Below are 25606 nucleotides of genomic sequence, written 5' to 3'. Positions count from 1 at the left end.
TGTCAGCTCAAGTGGATGAGGAGGGCCCCGTGTCACTGTGCAGAGGGTGACAGGACAGCAAGTGGGTAAATCTGTTAAGGCTATGGGAAGTCAGGTTTCCACTGTCTGAGAAGGAATTTACACATCTGTGTGTACTGGGTAATGATTTAAATAGAATTTCTTCTGAGGGGTGAGCCCACTGGGTTTCCAGACTCTTCATAATGTGCCTCCACCCACACTACTCCCCAACCTCATCTCCGCCCCTGAGCTCTGGTCATGCTGCCTTCTTTGAGCTCCGCTCCTTTCAGTCTCCTGGCTTTAGCACATGCTGTTCCCTCTGCCTGGAACACTCTCCTCATCCTTTAAGTTAGCCACCCCTATTCCACCTACAGATTCAGCTTAAATGTCACTTTCTCTAAGAAGCCTTCCCCAACTTCCAAATCCAAATTAGATTCTCCCAGTGATTCTCTCTCTCAAACTATCCCATTGGTAACTGTGTATTTGTGTTCATTTGTTTAATGTCCACCTCCTCCACTAGACCAAGAGCACAGCAGGGGCAGGCCCAGGGCTAGCCTTGCTCATGCTGGCTTCCCTGAGCCCAGCAGAGTGTCCTGTCCTTTGGAGACTCTCTAGATACTGCTGCTGAAAGAGAGGATCACAGAAAGGCAGCAGAATGGAATGAGAGCAAAGCCACTTCCTCCCCCCAAACCTGGGCCATCCTGGGAAACATGCATTTGACTGTGACAGATGAGAGGACAGGGGATTCAGTCCATTGTTGGTTCCTGGGGATTTTCTAAACTCACTAAAACCAGGGGCCTCTCTAGTCAAAAAGTAAGCACCTGGCATGTAAGTAATAAAGCAATCGAGGAAAGGTGAACTTATTTGTGAGACCTTGGAAAGAACAACAGTAAGAAGGGAATACATCCTCTACCTGCTCAGGATCTGGGAAATTCTAAAATTGTATCACATACAGGAATGGTAGAAAACACGGGAGCTAAGCTGGTGCCTGTGAGAGACCTGCTTTAAGAACTTTAACTCAGAGCATTCTGGCTTCAGAGCCATTGTCAGCACTTAACCTCCAGGGCTCTATTAGCACAGGGACATTATAAATATTTCTCACTTCTGAGAAGCACCAGGCTCCTGTGCCCAGGAGAAAACAAATTTTAAAATTACATGTGAGCGAGGTATCTGTGTAGTTTATGCATTTCAGGTTTCTTATTAAAGCCAAGGTGATAAATGCAAAAGGGTACATTCAAAAGGGTGTGAAAACGTGACAATACTCACAGGGAAGAAAAAATGAATTTTCATGGGAAAGCAGATATGAATAAACAAAACCATGAAGAGCATGGTCAAAAAGCTCCTTGGGACTGACTACCTCACTCCAGGTAGACAGTCACAACCTTAGAGAAGAAAATCATTTCTGGGAAGGGGATTAATTATAGAATGTACTGACATTCAGCTCCAGCCTTGACTTTCAACCCAGTCTGCTATTCAGCTTTGGCCCTGGAACACTGAATAGGCAAATGCCGACTTCAGCATCATCACAGGCATCCCTGGACCTGTGCGTGGTCTGTGGTCCTGGACGTGTGTGTGAGTCTGTCCCTTTTGATCAACATCATTACCTCAGACACACAAACAAGCCTTGCCATCTAGATTTACTGCTAACAGCTGACCATGCACTTTAGCTAACAGTGAAGGTTACTTCCTGTATTAAAGTGTCAGACTTTTAAATTTTGACTATTAAGATATTAAATATTGAGACTGTGATAATAATTTAAAATTCTGATAAATTTTCTAATTTATTCCTGTATCCTCGCTCATTCTATGATGGGGATGTTTGGCTTCAGCCTTATATTGATATGTTGAATTATATACTCAGCCATTCAGCCAAAATGTATAATATCTCCAATATTAATTAGCATCCTTCAAAACACTCAATTTCATAGGCAACAATGGTAAAACGGGTAATTGTGAAATTCCTGACACTAACCCAGAGCCCTGATATATTCTATTTCCACAAGGATCCAAACCCAGGAGGAACACTTTTTTTTTTTCCCACCCATACCTGACCTACCATCTATGAATCAGGGGATTTCACTCCTTTAATATCATCTTCCACCACTCCCAAAAAACAACTGCTTCCTCCCAGACTATATAACCTCCCATTTTCCCTCATATCTCGGTGTGAATAAAAGTCTTTCTTCAGCTCATGAGCTAAGAAAAAACAAATTTTAAAAAACGAATGAAAGAGACCAAGGGCTCTATCCTGATGGTAAGTGAAAAGGGAATGTCAAATAATCAAAGGTTCATGTGGGAAACAGAGGCTGTGTGTCCCCAGAGCCCAGGCAGTAGACAGTGACTCAGCCCAATCGGGTGAGTCATCGGGGGTACAACCACGCCAATAAAGCCCCTCCGAAAGCAATCACCCATACCCTCACCATTATGAAGTCTTGTCCCCTCTGGGGAAGCTAAGCTTGAACCAGCTTGTGCCTAGAGGCAGCAAACTGCCAAGGATACCATTATATTTAAGAGAGCTCGTTCTCCCAAGCTGTTTAAATAAATGGCGTCATTTGCTAATCTCTAGCTGTGTCTCATGACAAGAGGAATAATTCATTTTATTGAGGTCAGAGCATTGGGTTAATGCAGAGATTTGGCTTAGCAGTTAAGGGAAAGACTATACTAGTAAGCTGATATTTTTCCTCCTTTCCTTCCCCAGGGAATGAAGATGAAGTTAACCCTCCCACCTATCTTTCCCGATGAACACTTGCCTTTTCCAACTGTTTTCTGCCATGGCTAATCGGAAAAAGTTTCTTAAGGAAATGGTGGCAAAAAAAAAAAAAAGACACAAAGGTAACAAAGCTGGACCCATTTATAACGTTGCAGTAAGCAGAAGTACCTAGAGACTGACTTCCTAGGATTTAGTCTGTTAGGAGATCTCAAGAAGTCGAGAGACATGATGAAGGAGGAAAGGCTGAACTTCAGACCTGCAACTTCCCAACCAGAGTGAATCAGCCAGTGACCTAACCACACTTTCTTCAGACATGTCAAGGAAAAGTGTTCTCTCGGCCAGGTGCCATGGCTCACACCTGTAATCTCAGCACTTTGGGAGGACTGCTTGAGGCCAGGAGCTCAAGACAAGCCTGAGCCACACAGTGACACCCCCATCTCTACAACAAATAAAAACAAAAATAAAATAAGATAGGCATGGTGACATGTTCCTATAGTCCCAGCTACTGGGGAGGCTGCACTGAAAGGACTCGCAGGAGTTCAAGGCTGCTGTGGGCTATGATCAGGGCACTGCACTCCAGCCTGGGCAACAGAGCAAGACAGGGCAAGACAGGGCAGGGCAGGACTGGACAGGACAGGACAAGACAGGACAAGACAAGGCAGACAGAAAGGAAAGAAAGTGAGAAAGAAAGAGAGAGAGAGAAAGATAGAAAGAGAGAAGAGAGAAAGAAAAAGAGAAAGAGAATGAGAGGAAGGAAGGAAGGAAGGAAGGAAGGAAGGAAGGAAGGAAGGAAGGAAGGAAGGAAGGAAGTTCCATCATTAAGATAAAATGGTGACTACACAGTTTAGGCTACTGATCAATTCTGATGGCTGGAAATAAAACAAATAATAGTTTCAAAAAAAGAATCTGTGACTGCATGAGAAGTACTAATACAAGAATGAAATAACCTTATGAAATTCTAGTGTGACATATTACAAAACACTGGAAGAGAAAATAAAGGTTCAAATAAAATAATAAATTTCTTCCTATAATTCCCTTTTCAAAATACCTGACCTCACAGGACTTAGAAGACTTCAACTTGCTAAGCTCCAAGGAAAACAAAAGGCATTCTATTTCTTGTTTGAAATTTCATCCTTGGGATATGCTACACAATTACCAACAGAGAGCAGGCATGGAGAAACTCAAACTTCCCATGTTTTTCCAGTCAAATAATAATCTGCATCAAAGGAATCCACCCTTTGCCATCTCCCTGGACTCTAAATGTTTCAAAGTACAATATGAAAAAGAAAAATCTGGGCCTGGCACAGTGGCTCATGCCTGTAATCCCAGCACTTTGGGAGGCTGAGGTGGGTGGATCACCTGAAGTCAGGAGTTAAAGACCAGACTGGCCAACATGGTGAAACCCTGTCTCTACTAAAAATACAAAAATTAGCCGAGTGTGGTGGTGGGCGCCTGTAATCCCAGCTTCTTGAGAGGCTGAGGCAGGAGAATCACTTGAACCTGGGAGGTGGAGGTTCCAGGGAGCCAAGATCGTGCCACTGCACCCCAGCCTGGGCAACAAGAGCGAAACACTGTCTCAAAAAAAAAAAAAAGAAAAGAAAAAGAAAAACCTGAGAGTTATCTGAAGACCAGAACAGCAGGCCACCACTAAACAAAAACCTGGAATTCCTCTCTCCATCTTCAGACCTCAGAATTGAGGCACTGAGGGAGATCCCCATGTAACACCTGGCAGCTCAGCTCGAGCGGAGAATCGCTCTAAACAGTATTCTACCAGAGGGAGGAGTGGGGGTCCTAGCATATCCCGGTAACCACAAGGACAAGAAGCACCATTCTTGCAGCAGATGCTCCCCGTGGTTAGATTTGCTCAAGGAGGAAAGAAGAAAGGCTTCTTCATGGCGGTGTTCTCCCAGATCCCCTCAAACTCCAAACCACAGCTTACCTTGGTACAAAGTGGTTGAACTTGTAAGAACTGAAGACCTCTTGGATCTTTTCTTCTACTTTTGCCTGGTAAGGATGCAGGAGATAGGAGAGAGAAAACAAATACAGATGAGACCTCCATCAGCTTTTTCTTCCTATTGCCACAAATGCCTATTGGCGAGGGTTGGTTGGTATGGTCTGGAACTTCACAGTACTGTAAGACAGGGGTTCTGCAGGATGACAGGCTTAGGACAAGGCGAGAGGGAATCCCCTGTACCATGCTGGCATCACAATGGACTTTTCCAGAAACCGAATCCATAATATCCAAACTAATGGCAGTTTTGGTGTTTGGTTCCCTGGCACCAGTTACTCTGGGAGCAGATGAAGACAGATGTCTCTTGCTTGTGTAGGAGAGCATATGCCACCCAAAAATATGCCTCAACAGCATAAGGATTATTTTGAGAAACTGCAGCTACAGGAGAAGCTCTGAAAACAGAGTATACCAGTTTGTGAGGGAAACTGACATCTATAAAGGAAATCTCCATTTGTGAGTGTTTCCCTCTCTGTACCAAAAGAGAAGGATGACTAAATCAGAGGAAACTATTGTCAATGGAGAAGGCACCTACTGAAATCTGCGTAACAAACATTACTCTTATTTACCATACTTGTCCTGTTCACCTCCCCGTAACTAGCTTCCCCCACAATCTTCTGTTTTTAGTTGAAAATGCTATATAAGCTGGAGTTCTAGATCACCTCTTTCAGAATTACTCATTTTCCCCTGGGTATCTCCTATGTATACATGAAGTATACACGTTAACAAACTTCTGCTTGTTTTTCTTTTGTTACCCTGTTGTTTTGTTATAGTGGTTCCAGCCCAGAAATTAGAAGGGTAGAGGGAAAATGATTTTTTTTCTCCCCTCCACTTGAAATATGTATTCTTCCTGCTCTATGAAGTTGTTTGGATGTTCATTAACTCACCACTCTCAAATACTTAATTAGTTTCTGCCAACAGTCATGCTTCTTATCGTAAAACTGAACAGTTAAAATATTAAAATCGTCAGGGAGATTTATAACAACATCAATTGTTGAAACACCAAAACAAATAGCAAATTCTGGTCCTACGTCACACACAGGACTCCACAGTCCCATAAAATGAAGGATCTCAGAAAGTCAGGTCACAAAAGAAATCAGATCTTTCTCTTCTGAAGACCACACCATAATGCTAAAATCGCCCCACATGGTTGACAAAAATTGCATGCTGGGTTCTGGACAGAAATACAGTTGTAATTAAGCATGAATCAGGCTGCACTTCAGCCCACTTCCTGGTTGCTAAACGTCTGACCATTTGTATCCCATCATTCCTAAAGAGCCAGGATCTCTGACATTAGAATCATAAGACTTTTGTTTAAGGATCATCTAAGATGTTTTTCATACTTTGAAGTCCAGCAATCAGTTTGAAAACCCCCACAGAGGAACAGGATCTGCCTGAGAATACAGCTTCCTTATCTCCCTGTCAATGACTTCACCCTACACTTTTCAATCAATCAACGAACTCCTCACTCCACACTTCAGCCCACTCCAAAACCCTTAAAAGCCCTAACCCCAAATTCCTCAAGGAGGGATTTGAAGATTCTTCCCATCTCCTCATCAGGTGACCCTATGACTAAACCTCCTTCTCTGCTGCAACCCCCGTTTTTCTTTTTTTTATTTTATTATTATTATTATTTTTGAGACAGAGTCTCTGTCATCCAGGCTGGAATGTAGCGGCATGATCTTGGCTCACCGCAACCTCCGCCTCCCGGGTTCAAGCGATTCTCCTGCCTCAGCCTCCCAAGTAGCTAGGATTACAGGCGCTCACCACCCCGCCCAGCTAATTTTTGTATTTTTAGTAGAGATGAGGTTTCACCATGTTGGCCAGGCTGGTCTCGAACTCCTGACCTCAGGTGATCTACCCGCCTCGGCCTCCCAAAGTGCTGGGATTACAGGCATGAGCCACCACGCCCAGCCAACCCCTTGGTGTATTGACTTGCTGAGTGCATCAGGCAATGGTTGTAGTCACAATGTGGTCTTACGGGAGAGCCCCAGTATACAAGGTATAGTAATGAGGGAGCGTCTGGTTAACAGGATTGGGGTTCGCCTTCCTTGGCATTCCTAATCTTTATAGTGAGACATGTTTTTGTTGAGATTTCAAGATACATAAAAATCTCCCTGGGAAACTTCAAAATTGAGTCATTTATTTCCAAAACACCCATTGAGGTAGAGCTCCTAGTCCCTTTGAGAAGCATGCAAGAATTATCTGTGACGATGAGGGGAGCAGTGATATGAATCATCTAAAATGGCAGCCAATCTAAAATTAATTTACATCTGGTTTTAGAATATGCTTTGATATTTGCTTTTGAACATGAATTTGAGGGATGATCTGTTTAAAAGGTTACAGTACTTCAAAAAACAGACAGACGTCACCATGAGAATCTGACTTGGGAGGAATAAGAAAGTTGTCCCAGAATCATCATAATTCTTTTTCCATTCCCGACACTCATGCAGCTAAAATAAAGCACCAGCCTAAATGAAACACAGACTGCATTTCTTAGTCATGCCTATAAGCTGAATGGGATAGAAAAATATACAAGAAATTGGTAAGATCATTAAATAAAGATTTGCCTATGATATACCATCATCCCTCAGTATCCATTGGGGATTGGTTCCAGGATCTCCCAGGATACCAAAATCTGTGGATGCTCAAGTCCTTGATACAAAATGCTGGAGTATTTGCACAAAACCTATACAACCCTCCCATATAATCACAAGTAGCTTAACTACAGGGATGCATTCTGAGAGACACCTTCTTAGGTGATTTCATCATGGTGGGAACATCAGAGTATACTCAACACCAACCTGGGTGGTATAGCCTACCACACACGTAGGCTGTATAGTGTGGCCTACTGCTCCTGGGCCACAGACCTGTACAGCATAGTACTGTACTGAATACTGTAGGCAAATGTAACACAATAGGAAGCCTTTGTATATTTAAAAGTATCTAAACATAGAAAAGGTAGAGTGAAAATACAGTACTATAATCTTTCCAGACCACTGTGGTATATGTAGTCTGTTGATTGTTATATAGTGCATGCCTGTATTTTAAATCATCTTTAGATTACTTATAATACCTCCTAGTACAATATAACTGCAATTGAGAAAAGAAAAATAGCTCAGAGCAGTCTGAGTTATGTGAGGTATGCAAAATTGATCAGGCCCAGAGAGACCAAGTATAGGACTTCATTTATGCTCCCAACACCCATGTCCGGGGGCAGTTGTTTAAAGGCATTTCATTCCTCCCTAGCTGCCTCATCCATTATCTTCATGTCCCTGGAATTTGTGATATGAAGAATAATGTATACCTTATGTAATTTTAATGTAAAGTCTTGGTAAACAATTTAGGAATCGCCTCTTCTTTTATTTTTCTTTTAGTCAGCTTTTTGGGGTAACTATTCTTTTTTTTTTTTTTTTTTTTTGGGACGGAGTCTGGCTCTGCCAGGCTGGAGTGCAGTGGTGCGATCTCAGCTCACTGCAACCTCCACCTCCTGCGTTCAAGTGATTCTCCCGCCTCAGCCTCCCGAGTAGCTGGGACTACAGGTGTGTGCCACCATGCCCAGCTAATTTTTTGTATTTTTAGTAGAGATGGGGTTTCACTGTATTAGCCAGGATGGTCTCGATCTCCTGACCTCATGATCTGTCGGTCTCAGCCTCCCAAAGTGCTGGGATTACAGGCGTGAGCCACCTCGCCTGGCCCTGGGTAACTATTCTTGTCCTTTAAAAACCTACTTGTAACTGTTGCTAATTAGAGTGTATATTCAGGGCAACTTGAATCTATGCTCTTGGGTTACAATCTTCAAGCTTGGCCCAAATAAACTTTCTACTTACATTAACTTTGCCTGAGCTTCTTCCTTTTAGATTGACATAATAACAAGAAAATAAGTTTTTACTTATTCAGTAAAGACACAATTTTTTTTCCAAACATTTTTGATCTGTGGTTGGCTGAATCCACAGATGCAGAACCCACGGATACGGAGGACCAACTGTACTGTTTTATCTAAGTGAGTTAACGAATTCTGAATGACACAAAATCAAGTGGGAAGAAAATTCACTTCCTTTACCCCAATACAAGCCTATTCAAATCCATATGACTTAATAATATTCAAAGGCTAATGCATGAACCCATCTTCCCCTTGGCATTCTGGCACTTAGATGCCTAGGAAGGAAAGATCCCAGCCAGGAACTCCTTAATCAGAAGTCCTATCTTCAGCTTTCTTGCGGGAAAGCAGCCAAGTACAGCGCAAGAAAAATGGAGGTTTATTTCTAAGCTAAGACACTGGACAAAAACATGGAAATATGTCATACTGCAAGGTGGAAAATGCTTAAAATTTTCCCAACATAGTGTCCTTCTCTTTGGAGTTCCTATTCATTTCTTCAGAATGAACAAGTGATTTTCCAATGCAGTTAGTAACTGCCTCATATCTGAAAAGTCAAGTTATGAATTCTGATGACTATCTGTGTATTACAGGTCAGCTGTTCATAACAATGAATAATTTTCTCTTAAGAACTAGTATATTCTGGTATATTTCTCTTTTTTTTCTTTTTTCTTTTTTTTTTTTTTTGAGATGGAGTCTTGCTCTGTCACCCAGGCTGGAGTGCAGTGGCACAATCTCAGCTCACTGCAAGCTCCGCCTCCCGGGTTCACGCCATTCTCCTGGCTCAGCCTCCCGAGTAGCTGGGACTACAGGCGCCCGCCAACATGCCTGGCTAATTTTTTGTATTTTTAGTAGAGACGGGGTTTCACCGTGTTAGCCAGGATGGCCTTGATCTCCTGACCTCGTGATCCGCCCGCCTCGGCCTCCCAAAGTGCTGGGATTACAGGCTTGAGCCACCGCGCCTGGCCTCTTTTTTTTCTTAATAGGTCCCATGGAGAACTAAGAACTGGTGTATTTTTTTAACAGCTTTATTGAGATATAATTCATATACCTTTCAACTCACTCATTTAAACTGCACAAATCAATGACTTCTAGCATATTCATAGATTTGTGCATCCATCACAATCAATTTTAGAACATTTCACTCCCCTGAAAAGTAACCCCACACCTCTTAAGCATCAAATCCAATTTATCATTCTCCCCACTGCTAACCACTAATTTACTTTCTTTGTTTTTGAGATGGAGTCTCACTCTGTTGCCCAGGCTGGAGTGCAGTGGTGTGATCTTGGCTCATTGTAACCTCTGCCTCCCGGGTTCAAACGATTCTCCTGCCTCAGCCTCCTAAGTAGCTGGGATTAGAGGCACCCACCACCACGCCCGGCTAATTTTTTGTATTTTTAGTAGAGACGGGTTTCGCCATGTTGGCCAGGTTGGTCTCAAACTCCTGACCTCAAGTGATCCATGCACCTTGGCCTCCCAAAGTGCTGGGATTACAGGCATGAGCCACCGTGCCTGGCCCACTAATTTACTATCTATAAATTTACCTGTTTGGAATTGTATATAAATGGAATCATAAAAGCTGTGGTCCTTTGTGGCTTGCTTCTTTCACAATGTTTTCAAAGCTCATCTATGCTGTAGCATGTGCCAGTACTCCGTTTCTTTTTATTCATATTATTTCACCAAATAATATTCCATTGTGTAGATCTATCACATTTCGTTTACCAGTTTATCAGCCGGTGGACATTTTGGCTGTTTCCATTTTTTGGCTATTATGAATAATGCTGCTATGAGTCATAGAAACCATTCCTCTTACTCAAGAAACAAGTTCTCCAGAAACTAAGTTAAACTTGTTTGAAATGTAAATTCTCAGGTATCCTCAGTATATACCTATAGATTCACTTAGCGGGCGGGGTCCACCCAACTTCTTTTAACAAGTCCTGAGTGGATTCTGATGCAATGCTAATGTTTGTGAACATTGTCAGAATCAAAATGGAGTCACTTGTCTTTAAAAATCCTGACAAATAAAGCCGGGGACAGCTATGAAGAGAGGGTTCTCATGCATCAATGCCTGATTAACAAAAACTATCCCAAATGACTCTGTAAAAACCACGACCCTGCACAAAGGTCATCACAACTTTATACAAAAAATATTTCCACGAGGACATCTGTCCAGCAATTGCCTTTCCAATCTCAGACTGGTCACACTTGTTACTGATCCTTGTAGCCAATAATAATTATCTTAAAAGAATTATATAATCCTCATTATTCCTTGAAAAACCTTTGTCTTCCTTTACCTCCTTGAATATGCACAGTTTACTGTGGCACAAAGATTCCTGTTGCAATACACTATTCCCAAATAAGTGTCATGTTCTTTTAGAGAGCCTCTCTCTGTTAATTTAGGTTGAAAGTTTGACAAAACAAGATTTTTAGTAGTGGCAATGGTCACTAAATTTCAGCTCAGAGGTTGATGAGTAAAGTTTTACCTCAAATAGTACTTTCTTCATTCATAATTAATTTAAAAAACAGTAACGTACTTTTCTTCTCAACTAGTAAAGGATAAACAAAGGTAACAAATCTTTTTAAATGTTTAACAAACAAAAATTTCTCTAAATAACCTAACATTTTGAATGTGCAGGAGACCAGAATATGCCACCTCAAAATATGACCGTAGGAGACCAGAATATGTCTTCCCACGATAGGCTTCTTTGGCATAAGGATTATTTTGAGCTGATTATTTTGAGAAACAGCAGACAAAGGAAAAGCTCTGAAAACAGAGTAGAAGTTACCTCATTTGTAAGGGAAAATTACATCTATAAAAGGAAATCTCCATTTGCCTCTCTTTCTGAACCAGGGAGACAAGGATGACTCTAAGCCACTAGGAACTCTTACCAATGGAGAAGGCACCTGCCTAAATCTGCATAACAAACCTTATCCTTGTTTACTGTGCTTTTCCCGGTCATCTCCCCATTCCGGGCCTCCCCAACATCCTTCTTTGTTTCAGCTGAACATGGTAGTTAAGCCTGAAGTCTATGCCACCTCTTTGAGATTTGCTCATTTTGTAATCGCCCAACGGGTTCTTCCAGCTTGCTGCACCGACAAAATCAATTCACTGAGACCACAGCCTTGCAATAAAGAAAGACTTTAACTGACATGCAGCTGGCCACACCACACTGGAGACAGAGTTATTACTCAAATCAATTTTCCCAAAGGTTTGGAGGTTTTTCAAGGATAGTTTGGTGGGCAGGCGGTTAGGGAATGGGAATGTTGATTGGTTGGGGATGAAATCATAGGGATGTGGAAGGAAGATGGTCCTCCTGCACTGAGCCTGTGGGTGGGGCCACAGGACCGGTCTATGTGGAGCCAGCCAGTCAGAAATGCAAAAATCTGCAAAGACATCTCAAACAGCCAATCTTAGGTTCTGCAATTGGGATGTTATCTACAGGAGTAATTGAGAAAGCTCTAAATCTTGTGACCTCCGGAATAAATTGCTGGTTATCCTTTACACCTACATCTTAACAGAATTCAGGACCCTCTCACTATCCTGAAGGGAGATTGTCTTTCCAGAATTATGACCATAAGAGAAATCTGACAAGACTCCAACTGATCAAGCAAGATTGTTTCTATTTTTTTTTACTGTGAAATGAAAAAAGGCAAAATGGCAGTGTGACAATTTATGTGAATTTTTAAAAACACAAATCCAGTTGTTTATGAATGCATAAAAGGATTAAAAGTGAAGTGGAAGGATGCACAAACAACTTACGATAAGGGCTGCTTCTGGGAAGGGTGGGAGGCACACTGAACTGGGGATAGGGTTAAAGGAGGGTTTGGCTATATTTCTAATTGCTTTTCCTTTAAACAAATAACCAGAAGCAAAAAAAAAAAGATGTTAGCAAATGTTAATTCTCAGTTACAGAAAAATGGCTAATTACACTATTATACTTTTGTTAACCATAAATTTCCTAGAAAAATAAAAGAAAAGGATTTCAAAGTGCTTAGTTTTGTGACGCCTCATCCCCCACACCTACACAGATAGGCAGGCCACGACATGCGCAGAAGCTGTGTTCTCAAAGTTCATTGGTTTTTAGACCTTATTTGTTTTCCCATCAACACAACGTTACACCTAACTGTTAGGTTCCAAGGCCAGCTCTCCCATTATTTAATGTATAACCTAACAAATGTTAAGCCTAACAGTACCTCTCTCACCTTCTCTAATCATGAGGCAACTCATCACTCACGATATGGCAAAAAGGGAACCCAAGAGTTGAGTTTTTACCCCTGCTTCTGATAGGGCACAGGCTAGCTGTTTCTTTTCTTTCTTACTTTTCTTTCTCTCTCCTCTCTGTCTTTCTTTCTTTCTTTCTTTCTTATAATAGAGATGGGCCTCACCATGTTGCACAGGCTGGTCTCAAATTCCTGGCCTCAAGCAGTCCTCCTGCCTCAGCCTCCCAAAGTGCTGGGATCACAGGCATGAGACACGGTGCCCAGCCCAGGGCTTGGTTGTTTCTTTTTTTTTTTTAGACAGTTTTGTTCTTGTCATGCAGGCTGGAGTGCAATGGCATGATCTCAGCTCACTGCAACCTCTACCTCCCGGGTTCAAGAGACCTGGCTAATTTTTGTATTTTTAGTAGAGATAGGGTTTTACCATGTTAGCCAGGCTGGTCTCGAACTCCTGACCTCAGGTGATTCGCGTGCCTCAGCCTCCCAAAGTGCAGGGATTACAGATGTGAGCCATTGCACCTGGCCCCAGGCTAGGTGTTTTTTTTTTTTTTTTTTTTTTTTTTTTTTTTTTTTTTTTTTTTTTTTTTTTTGAGACGGAGTCTCGCTCTGTCGCCAGGCTGGAGTGCAGTGGCCAGTTCGGCTCACTGCAAGCTCCGCCTCCGGGTTCACGCATTTCCTCCTCAGCTCTCCGAGTAGCTGGACTACAGCCCCACCACCCCGGCTAATTTTTTTTTTTTTTAGAGACGGGTTTCACCGTGTCTCGATCTCCTGACCTCGTGATCCGCCCCTCGCCTCCAAGTGCTGGATACAACGTGAGCCACCGCGCCCGGCCTAGGTGTTTCTATGTACAGAATGTTTTCAAGTTTGCTGATCAGGCTTTATACATACATACATACATACATACATACATACATATACATACATACACATATGTGCACACATGCATATATATAAAATATATACATGTATAATATACACATGTATCTTTAAAATATATAATATAAACTATGTATCAATTTATAAACTATACATGTATATATGATATAAACTAATAAAGTAATGCGCCACATAAGGATGTTTTGGTCAACAACGTACCGCATATTCCACGGTAGTCCTGTAAGACTATGATGGAGCTGAAAAATCCCTACAGCCTAGTAACACAGCCTTCATAATGTTCTAGCACAAAGCATTACTCACATGCCTGTGGTGACACTAGTGTAAACAAACCTACTGCACTGCCAGTGTTATAAAAGTATAACACATACAATTATGTACAGTACCTAACACTTGATAATGATAATAAACAACTACATTACTAATTCATATATTTACTACACTATACTTTATATTATTATTTTAGAGTGTATCGCTACTTATTTAAAAAATTAACTATAAAACAGCCTGAGGCAGGTCCTTCAGGAGGAATTCCTGAAGAATGCACTATTATCCTAGGAGATGACAGCTCCATGCCTATTACTGTCCCCGAAGGCCTTCCAGTGGGATGAAATGTGGAGATGGAAGGCAGTGACACTGATGATCCTGACCCTGTCTAGGTCCAGGCTGATGTGTGCATTTGTGTCTTGGTTTTTAACAAAAAAGTTTAAAAGGTAAAAAGAAAGTTAAAAAATTTAAAAGTAGAAAACAGCTTACAGAATAAGAATATACAGAAAATATTTTTGTACAGCAGTACAATGTGCTTGTGTTTTAAACTGTTATTACAAAAGGTCAAAAAGCTGTAAAACAAATTTTTAAGTTTATGAAGTAAATAACTTACAGTAAGCTAGGTTTAATTTATTATTGAAAGAAAAAAGCGTATGAATAAATCTAGTGTAGCTTAAGCATACCGTGTTTATTTTTATTTTATTTTTCATAATGTCTGCTCACTAATAAGTGTACAGTGTTTTTAAAGTCTATAGTAGTGTACACTCATATCCTAGGGCTTCACATTCACTCACCACTCATTCACTCACTCACCCAGAGCAACTTCCAGTCCCACAAGCTCCATTCATGCTAAGTTCCCTAGATAGGTCTATCATTTTTTATCTTTTATAACATATTTTTACTTTACCTTTTCTATATTCACATATGTTTAGATACAAAAATATTTACCATTGTGTTCCAATTGCCTGCAGTATTTAGTATAGTAACATACTGTGTAGGTTTGTAGCCTGTAGCCTAGGAGCAACAGGCTATACCATATAGCCTAGGCTATGCCATCTACATTTGTGTTAAGTACACTCTATGATGTTCACATGACAAGGAAATTTCCTACTGACAATGTATTTCTACTGTTATTAAGTGATGCATAACTATATGTATATTAGTTTGTATTGTTCAATGATGGAGAGATTGTGTTAGACTCTAGGGGCCAGGGATCAAGTAACTGTACTAGAGTCCCCAACACTTAGGTGCCATGGCAATAAATGAAGAGCTAACCAAATGCCTGCATTCTGGACAGCTCTGTTTAAAAGGTATTTCATGGAGTTTTTCATTTAATCAATAGAAATCCAATCACTAGGCCAGGCATGGTAGCTCACGCCTGTAATCCCAGCACTCTGGGAGGTGGAAGTGGGTGGATCATTTGAGGTCAGGAGTTTGAGACCAGCCTGGTCAACATGGTAAAACCCCATCTCTACTAAAATACAAAAATTAGCTGGGTGTGGTAGCACATGCCTGTAATCCCAGGTACTTGGGAGCCTGAGGCAGAAGAATCGCTTGAACCCGGGAGGCGGAGGTTACAGTGAGCGGAGATCGCGCCGCTGCACTCCAGCCTGGGCGACAAGAGCGAAACTCTGTCTCAAAAAAAAAAAAAAAAAAGAAATCCAATCAATAAAAGCAGAGAATAGTTTCCATTCAGTAAGTGGTAAACAACAACTAATGCATTTGGCACTTTCTCTTTCACAGCTTCTATCTAAAGCCAATCTCATGAGGCACCAACTTTCACACCAGGCACCATCACTTCTCTGCTTCCTGTATCTCCCTCCTCTCCCAAGACAGAATGTTTCAGAAAGTAGATCTGCTGCCTAAGATTCATTTCATTGAAGCTTCAGTAAAAGAATCATTTAACATATGAAATATAAGGCAAGACTTTTCAAAAAAAATTATCTCTCAGAAAATACAAGTCACTTTATATTCAGATACTTACAAGTACCTCTTGCTGTAGGAAGTTTTTCAATTTCTTTATTTTGAATACAAAGTACCAGCTGGGGATGACACAATACCCTAAAACAACCTCAGTTAAGGTGTGGTTTGGGCTGCTTTGGCTAATGGTAATCAGTGAAACAAGATAAATTAAACACAAATTAAGTAATTACCCCTGAAGATATAAACGCATGCTTCCATGTGTAAACTGCCAGTGTAAGGCCAGCTTTTTATTTTGTTTATTCATTTTTTACTTTTTTTAGAGATGGAGTCTCACCCTGTTGCCCAGGCTGTCTCGAATTTGTGGGCTCAAGCTATCCACCCACTTGGCCTTCCAAAGTGCCAGGATTACAGGCATCAGTCACCATGCCTGGCCAGTACACCAACGTTTTAAAGATCATTTTAGCCGGGTGCGGTGGCTCATGCCTGTACTTTGGGAGTCCAAGGCGGGCGGATAGCTCGAGTTCGGGACCAGCCTGGGCAACACAGCGAAACCCTGTCTCTACAAAAAAATACAAAAAGTGGCCGAACGTGGTAGCACACGCCAGTAGTTCCAGCTACTCAAGAGGCTGAGGTGGGAGGATCACTTGAGCCCGGAAAGTTGCTGCAGTGAGCCATGATCGTGCCACTGCACTCCGGCCTGGGCAACAGAGTGAGACCCTGTCTTTAAAAAAAAAAAAAAAAAAAAAAAGACATCATTTGAAAAAGTAATAAAGTGGTTAAGTTGCAGTGACCACAAATATATACCAACTGGAAACACTATAAAAAAAAAAAAATTCTAGGCTCATGCCTGTAATCCCAACACTTTGGTTGGCCAAGGCAGGCCTGTGAGGTCAAGGCTGCAGTGAGTGGTGATTGCATCACCGCACTCCAGCCTGGGCGACAAAGTGAGACCCTTTCTTAAAAAAAAAGTCTAATGTTATGCAATTGGATACTTGTAACTTGGAATAAACTGTTCAGTGGTAACATCTTATTCATATTCAAAAAGGATGTATCTCAAGAACTGAACATGTGGTCCGGAAATCCATACTGGCTGACTCAAAAAGTGGCTCCAGTGATGATAAAAATAGTGAAGTCAAAGATGCATGTGAAGTCTGAAAAGAAACATTTTATAAATAAGAAGAAGAGGAAAACCAGCATTTCTAAATTAGTGTTACTTTATAAAGTAGGTGATTTTAAGTAGGTATATGGACCCAAATTTAAACGTAAATTTTGTAAGCAGGTATTTTTCACTTATATACCTAAAAGTACATGTATTTTCAACTTCACCAAAAACAACCTTTTGGACTTTTTAATGGGGAAATTTTGACATGCAGGATTACTTTACACTTGGGCAATATGGTATATGCTGAATTTCAATAAAATAAAATGGATTCAGAAAGCTAGCCTACTGACCACTTAACCAAGTAGAGCTCCGGTTCCTTCTATCAGAGGCATAAAAAGTTGAGAAGTTTTATCATATTTAGTGATTGGATCCTATAAGCTGAAATAAGTCAACAGCCAGTCAGGATTCTGTTCCGCTGGTCCCTCCTTAGGATATGTGGTAGCCCACTGCCCGAACCTGAAGCCAGCACATCACCTGCCTCTTAATACCCTGATGGGGGCCCACCCGCCCAGCTCACCTCATTTCCTACCACATCCAACCTGCACCCTCTGTTCCTGGTAAACCATCTTAAAGCCCCCAGTCAAGCCTGAGTCTTTCCTCAAAACAGCTTTCCCTCCTAGAATGGCTGCCCCAAACTCTATTTTTTATAGCCCACCTAGTTCCACGTTCTCCATGAAGTCATCCTGACCACCTCAGCCCACACAGATGGCTTTTCAACTCCCCAAAATCCTCGTGCAAAGCGGTCATAATTTAGCACTCTGTGACTGCCAATAGCATATTCTTCTTATTTTTTTCTTTTTTGAGATGGAGTCTTGCTCTGTCACCCAGGCTTGACTGCAATGGTGCAATCTTGGCTCACTGCAACCTCTGCCTCCCAGGTTCAAGAGATTCACCTGCCTCAGTGTCCTGAGTAGCTGGTATTACAGGTGCACACCACCAGGCCTAGCTAATTTTTGTATTTTTTTAGTAGAGATGGGGTTTCACCATGTTGGCTAGGCTGATCTCGAACTCCTGACCTCCAGTGATCCGCCAGCCTCAGCCTCCCAAAGTACTGGGATTACAGGAGTGAGCCACCACACTCAGCCTTACAGCATATTCTTTTTTTTATCTCTCTAAGATAAAAGAATTTTGAGGGCAGGGATCAAGACTAATAATTCTCTTATATTCCCCTCAGAGTTCAAGTCACTTGATTGACAAGGAACCATGCCAGTGGTTCAATGACACCATGCCATTTAAAGTGGAGGATGCGTTTGCCACTGTTCAAAGACAAACTCAAAGAAAAACAGTAGTATCTTTTGTAAACACCTGTTTTTGGCAAGGCTGCTACCTCTGAGACTATCAGTATTAACCTACTGGCCTGAATCAGAGTGTTTGCAATGGGATGATTCCAGATGGCACCATAAGGAAGGCAGGCACTAACAATACAACCACGTCTTGTTCTCTAGTGTCATGAAAGGCCCTCCCTGCATCTGCATTAACAAAACAGCTTAGCAAGGTAGAGACCTTCATAAAAATATCCAGAGCTGACCATTTCTCATTACCTCCACTACCGTCACTGTGAGCTAAGCCGTCACCTCTCTCCCAGGATACTGCAACAGCCTCCTAGCTGGTTTCCCTGTATCCACCCTCACTCCCCACCATCTACTCTTGACAGTAACCTAAATGAGCCTGTTAAAATGCTAGTCGGATTGTGTCACTTCCCTGCTCAAAACTCTCTGATCATGGATCAGTCTAAGTCCTGGCAGGAAACAGATGGCACAAAGTGAGTGATTTGAGGAGAGTTTATAAAGGAACTATTTACAAAGATGTGGGCAAGTGTAGGGAAACTACAAGAGAAAATGCAGTATCTGGAGCTGGTAAATCAGGGGTACCTGAACTCCTCATAGACCTGCAGGTGTGAAGGATGTTGAGGGAGGGAGACAAAGAGCTCCACAGAGAAGGCACATGACAGGAAATGTGACCTTAAGTCTAAGGAAACCCCAGCCCACACAAGCCTGCAGGAGGGAAGAAATACAGCGGTCTCATTCTTCTCCTTCTCAGTCACCCCCAGCAATACTTCCCATGGCCCGCAGCCATAAAGCAAGGAAACCTGTCAGTGCAGGGCCCCCTCCTGGGGCACATCTACAGAGCAGGCTGGAAAAGGGCCAAGTGAATCTGGGGCAGTAAATGGCAGGTATACAGCCAAGTGGCTCCCCATCTCAGTCAGGGTATTTTAAAGTACTTCCAAGGGCCAGTGAGACCCTACATGATCCAACCCATCTCCTACTCTCTGGTTTGCTAAGCCCCCTGCTCACCAGGCATTCTGCTGCCTTGGTCCTTTGTGCTTGCTGCTTTCTCTGCCTAGAATACTCTTGCATCAGATCCATGATGGCTTCCTCCCTCATCTGAGACTTCAGGTCTCAGATCACATGTGTCGTCACCAGAGGGTTCCCCTTACCACCTTATATGAAGACCTCCCCTGCTCCCACCCCACCCTTTCCTGACACACCCTATCCCCTCTATCCCAAGGTGTTACTCTCCACAGCGTTTCTAATTAACATTTTATATTGAGATAGCTATAGATATTATCTCTTTTAATTGACTGCCTCATTGGCCTAGAAACAGTTTTATAAAGGCATCAACTTGGCCTCTTTTGTTCAACAACTTATGCCGAGTGTCTAGAACAGTGCCTGGCACGTAGAAGGCGCTCAAGTATTTGCTGAAGGAATGAGAATCAATGAATGGAACAGACGACTCACAGCTAAGGACTCCTTCCACTATTTATAGGTTTAACTCCTATTACCAAATTATTGCTTAACAAATAAACGGAGTCTTCTGATAATCAGACAGGAAGCAGGTAACAAGCATTTATTTTATTTTTCTTTTTTTTAATTTAAAAAGTTTTTGTCTTAAATAGACACAGGGTCTTGCTATGTTGCCCAGGCCAGTACCAAAATCAGTATAGTCATTTTTTGTTTTGTTTTAAGAGACAGGGTTTTACTCTGTTGCCCAGGCTAGAGTACAGTGGCTCGATCATGGCTCATCTGTGAACTCCTGGGCTCAAAAACGATCCCCCACCTGAGCCTCCCAAGTAGCTGGGACTACAGGTGCATGCCACCACACTCAGCTATTTTTTTTTTTTTTTGGTAGAGACAGGGTCTTGCTATGTTGCCCAAGTTGGTCTCCTGGGCTCAGGTGATCTTTCCACCTCGAACTCCCAAAGTGCTGGGATGACAGGTGTCAGCCATCAATTTGTTTTTAATGGCAATGGCACAAAATTGAGCTATCAGTAAATGGAAGCTTTAGTCAAAACTGAAAGAGTAATAGTATATCCTCTGTAAACAACTCCTCCTAACAAAGTTGTTACCTTTGATGAATGTATCATCATTAACCTACCAATATGGTAGGTCTCTAAACCTCAGTCTTCTCATCCATAAAAAGTGAAAGGATTGAATGATACCACATATGGAGAGCATTTAGCACTGTGCTGAGACTCAATAAATGGTCACTAACATGATTATTAAAACAGTGAGGCAGGCCACAAAAATGAGATACAACATTATCTTCCTACTACCTGAAACTGTTCATCCTAGACTCTAATAATGTGTGCTGGAATAACAACATGAAAAAGAAATATGAGATTCTTTACTGTCTGCCATACCATTGGGTCTAGATTTGAAAGATGCTCGCACCAGGCGCAGTGGCTCACGACTGTAATCCCAGCACTCTGGGAGGCCGAGGAGGGCAGATCACTTGAGGTCAGGAGTTCAAGACCAGCCCGGCCACATGGTGAAAACTGTCTCTACTAAAATACAAAAATTAGCTGGGTGTGGTGGTGGGCGCCTATAGTCCCAGCTACTCTGGAGGCTGAGGCAGGAGAATGGCGTGAACCCGGGAGGCAGAGGTTGCAGTAAGCCAATATCGTGCCACTGCATCCCAGCCTGGCAACAGGGCGAGACCCCGTCTCAAAAAAAAAAGGCAATCCCATAATCTAAGGTCAGATAATAAGTAAAACACTTGACCTGAATCAACTCAGCAATCCATCATTTAGGAATTCTGCAAAGATCCTGTAGGTTTTTCATCAATGAGAAATTTCTTTACAACCTTTTGCAGTCAGCCTTCCCTGGACACACTGGTAGGCAAACCAACCTGGAGAATTAGCTAGATTCGAGAGGTGAGGATTTCCTTTGCTACCCTAAATTCCATAAAGTTTAAATCTCCAGTTAAAATATTCTCTCTGCTACTTTGTGAATCACCAGGTATCAAGCCCTTGTTTCTGTTATAAATTTATAATTCTATTTAGTGATAACTGTACAATAAAACAATTATTGTTACTAATTTTGCCAAAGTACAGGCTTCCAACTTAAAGTAGGAAATACAAAACAGGTCTCTCCAAGATAAAGCCTGGAGACTGACCTTACTAAGAGATCTTACTTCAGTAAGCAGCAGGATGTTCATTTATTAGTGTTAAGAATCATCCTAACCACTTTTCCTAGCGACAGATGGATAAACAGTTCCACATAGCAACCTTGGGAACAATTCCAATTAGGGAATAAGAAGAAAAACAAAACTATGGTTTTGGGCATATGAATATACACTCATTCGCCAAACACTTTTCAAAATGATAGGTTCGATCCTACTTCTAGGCCTTAGGGAATGATTAGTAGTCCAAAATCCATACTTTCTATTAGATCACTTTCCAAACTCTGTTTTCCTGCCTCTCCCCCAACCAGGCTCCTGGTCAGGAGCTGTTTTATTTTCTTGTACTTCCATCGTTTAATATTGTGTCCGACACGTCGCTGGTGCTCAATGGCTGAATGACTACCAAAATGCCCACCCACGAGGCGGGCCCCCAAACCTGGCACTGTAGGTCAAAAATTAAACAGATCGTGAAACGGCATGACAGCAGCCTGGCCCTCCTCTCTACCTCCAGAAGCTGAGAGCAGGTTGGGAAAAGTGCATTATGCACCCCAGAACCTCCCGAAGTACTGGCAGAACAGAGTGGGTTGTCTGACCCGCCCGGGCTGCCTCTGTCCTCCAGGCATAGAACACGATTCTTCTCGCTCTTTAGGGCAGAGAGGACCCGGCTACTGCCCTCTCCTCCAAGCCCAACCTTGAAACGACCCTTCCCCAAGCTGGCCGCGCAAACGCTCCACGACGAAGCCCAAGCCTGGGCACCCGGAGCTTCCCAGAGGGAAGGCGCCGCGGTGCGCTGTGGGAGTCGTAGTTCCCCGGTGAGTTCCGCACCCGGGCGGCCGTGCGAACGGGACTCCCACTCCCAGAACACACCGCGCGGGCGCCTCGCCCAGTCCTGCCACCTCACCTGTTCTATGGACGTGACTGTTTCCACTGAGTCGTCCTGCAAACGCTCTCGCGCGTGCTCGGGCCTCAGACTGTACAGCGGCTCTGACCAGACGGGGGAGGAAGATGGAGGGCAATAGTAGGTGAAAGAACTCGGAGAAGCCATCATCAAGAGAGCAGCGGACAGTGTGTAGGTCTCTGCTTCGTTAAGCAACAACGCGCATTGAAACTCGAGCGGGCTAAGGCGCTACGGCGAGCGGATAGAGGCAAAAAGATTTTGAACGCGAATGTCTCCTCCCGCCTACACGTCTTTAGAGTGAATTATTGAGATGCTGCCGCCCCCCACTGGGCGGAGGAGCTGCTGCAAGAGCGCAGAGTCCTGAAGCGCAAGAGTGTCTACATCCGAATTTCATTTCAGAGAGATGACGTAGGACGCCTCGGTTTGTTACGCAAATTGTTAAAGAACTTTAACATTCTGCTAATTTTCACTTAATTGTAATGCAATGGTTTGCAGTTTCAGGTGCCCAAGAACCCAATGAATGTAAGTTTGAAAGCATTTCTGACAGCTCTACTGATTTGCCTCAGTCACGCTATTACTAATAGAATTATTGTGCACCTTGGGGTACTTGACAGCCTCCCAGGAGAAGGCGGCAGCTGCCCAAACGTGCAAGGACGCCGTCTCAGTAACTCAGTGATGGAGGGAGGGGGGCATTATGATTTTCTCCTGTCTCTTGGAGGCTACACTGCAGTAGCAAGAACTGAAATGCAGTAGAAGGAACAAGGTTAAGTGAAATAGACAGTCAGTCCGCAGATATTTATGGAACACCTGCTATGTGTCAGGCCTTGTGCTAGGTCCTAGGAATACAAAAGTGAACAAAACAAAGTCCCTGCCGTTGGAAACCTTACATTCTAAGAAAATCGACAGAATTGAATGTATCCAACACAATAAATATATGAAGACTTGTGATAAATGATATGAAGGAAAATAACAGGGTCTATGAGAGAGACTAAAGGGGTAGGAAACTAATTGAATTGTATGGTCAGGCCAAGCCTCTCTAAGTGACCTTTCATTTGAGATCTGAAGGATGACGAGGAGGCATCCAGAAGAACAGTGTGGGAAAGAACTCCTGAAAAGGAAGAAACAGCAACTTTTAGAAGACATGTGCTGGGCACGGTGGCTCACACCTGTAATCCCAGCACTTTGGGAGGCTGAGGTGGGAGGATCACTTGAGGAGTTAGAACATCCTGGGCAACATAGCAAGACCTCATCTCTATTAAATACCAAAAAATTAGCCGGGCGAGGTGGCGCATGCCTGTAGTCCCAGCTGCTCGGCAGGCTAAGGTGGGAGGATCTCTTGAGCCCAGGAAGTCGAGGCTGCAGTGAGCTATGATTGTGCCACTGCACTCCAGCCGGGGTGGCAGAGCGAGACCCTGTTTCAAAAAAAAAGCAAAACAAAAAAACAAAAACGATAGGCTCAAGTGAGCCTCCTGCCTCAGCCTCCTGAGTGTCTGGAACTACAGATGCGCACCGCCACGCCCAGCTAGAATAAAAGAAATTCTTATTGATTCTTATGGAGTGGACTTATCACACTCGCCTCCAGAACAACCAAGTTTAAAGTTGTGATTTTTAGGAAAACGCTGCTACCTTTGGACAAGCAATAGAAGAGAATTTATTTTAGGGCATGCATCAAAAGTACTACACCAAAAATTATAATACCAGAGATTAAACTGGGGGATTTGTATGTAGGAGATTATAGAAGATATGATAATAACAGACATTCTGGGTACACTTGGAGACAAGCTTTATTTCCTGCTCAGAGCAATTTCACTCTGCTCCCACTCCATTCCATGTCACATGTCTAGGATCCAGGGATTATAGGCCAGAGTGACATTTGACAACCAGCCATTCCCCTGTTCTCAGTCTCTGGTAGTAAATAGAATCACTCGCAAAAATTTCAAAGATGAGGCTGGGCTGGCCTAAAGACCTCAGGTGGGTGAACACTACCACCGTGTCCATTTTAGTGGTACTGTTGCTGAACTAAGACCTAGAGGCACCAGAATGTTACCAAATCTGGAAATAAGGGGACTGTATGGGTTAGGACCCATGGATATGGCTGCACAATGTGAAATGGTCTCATTATACTGCCCCCTGTACTGGCATCTTATAGTCTTTCCCTTAGTTATATTTTGGGAAAAAAAATTGTCTGATAAGGTCAGGGTCATATCTAAGGATTCAGCCTTTGTCACAAAGAGTTTCTTTGCAGGAGAGCTGGAAACTTAACGCTTCAATCCTGAAGATTGTGCTATTTAAAGAATATCTGGGACAGTTTTGTGACAAATTGTTGCATCTGTCACAGATGGACCTAAAGCAATTGCAAACTGTATTTTAGAAATAAAAATTCATCTCTAAAATTCATTCTCCTCTGCAGTGGGATCCAAAAGATGTGAATAGGAACATGGGCAAGAGTCTCCGGCAGGATAGTGTGTTCTCATTCAATTAATGTTTATTGAGTACAGGGTAAGTGCCAGGCACTGAGCTAAGTGCTAAGGAGACAGCAGTGAATAAGCCAGACACAGTCTCTGCCATTGTGGTTCTGATGACTTACCAGAAAAAACATTAAACAGTAATGACAGAATTGACTCTTTCATGACAGTTGGGAGAAATGGGATGAGGCAGAAAGAAGCACGGAGTGTTGTGAGCTTGCATGATGGGGGGACCCTAAGGTAGCCTGGAAGGTCTGGAAAGACTCCCATGAGGAAGTGAGTTAATCCAGGGGATGGGAACATCCCAGGCAGAGGAAACCCAGTAACAACCCCAAATCAAGTGAAACCAGTAATGAAAAATATGTGGGGTTTGTACTCCGTGTAAGCATCGAGAAGACTTGGATCAAATAGCCTACTAGTTGTCCCTCCTCTTGGTTTAATACAACCACTCATTCAAGAAGCAGAATGAACATAAATATTAATGGTACTATAGAGAATTATATATTTAGAGAGGAAACTCTTAGTCATGATAATAGCAACTCCAGCTTGGACTGCAGATGGTTTATGTTTATCTTACTCAAATGCCTGATACTCTTTTCTAAATTAAACTGATCGTGTTTCTTTAAAATTAATATTAAATGTGGACCGTGCTATTTTATACTTTTAAGAGCAAGAAAAAGAAAAAAGTAATGGTCTAAATGAACCACTAGAGGTCGCTTCTGACCCTGGAGTGCATTTAGGGAATAAGTTTTAAAACTGCTCTTACCGTTCTCCCTGTTTTCACTC

At 42.5% G+C, this 25606-nt stretch overlaps 2 protein-coding genes across 3 annotated transcripts in view; one reads left to right on the top strand and one right to left on the bottom strand.

The window, feature by feature from the left end:
* The window catches only part of MAX (MYC associated factor X), a 93293-nt gene extending 90473 nt beyond the window's left edge, over nt 1-2820 (top strand). For both annotated transcript variants that reach the window (XM_004087158.3, XM_003267819.4), the window contains one exon: nt 2696-2820. In XM_004087158.3, the coding sequence (XP_004087206.1) occupies nt 2696-2776 (81 nt within the window). In that variant the 3' untranslated portion in view covers nt 2777-2820. The remainder of the gene's footprint in view (nt 1-2695) is intronic.
* The window catches only part of FNTB (farnesyltransferase, CAAX box, beta), a 73382-nt gene extending 50648 nt beyond the window's left edge, over nt 1-22734 (bottom strand). Inside the window, exons 1-2 of the mRNA XM_003267822.4 lie at nt 22359-22734; nt 4647-4711 (exon numbers count right to left, since the gene is read on the bottom strand). Of these exons, the coding sequence (XP_003267870.1) occupies nt 4647-4711; nt 22359-22505 (212 nt within the window). The 5' untranslated portion in view covers nt 22506-22734. The remainder of the gene's footprint in view (nt 1-4646; nt 4712-22358) is intronic.
* Nucleotides 22735-25606: the final 2872 nt, after the last annotated feature.

Source organism: Nomascus leucogenys, chromosome 1a (genome assembly GCF_006542625.1).
Source record: "Nomascus leucogenys isolate Asia chromosome 1a, Asia_NLE_v1, whole genome shotgun sequence".
NCBI lineage: Eukaryota > Metazoa > Chordata > Mammalia > Primates > Hylobatidae > Nomascus > Nomascus leucogenys.
Note: the sequence above shows the minus strand (reverse complement) of the source record. Positions and strands in the feature narration are given on the sequence as shown.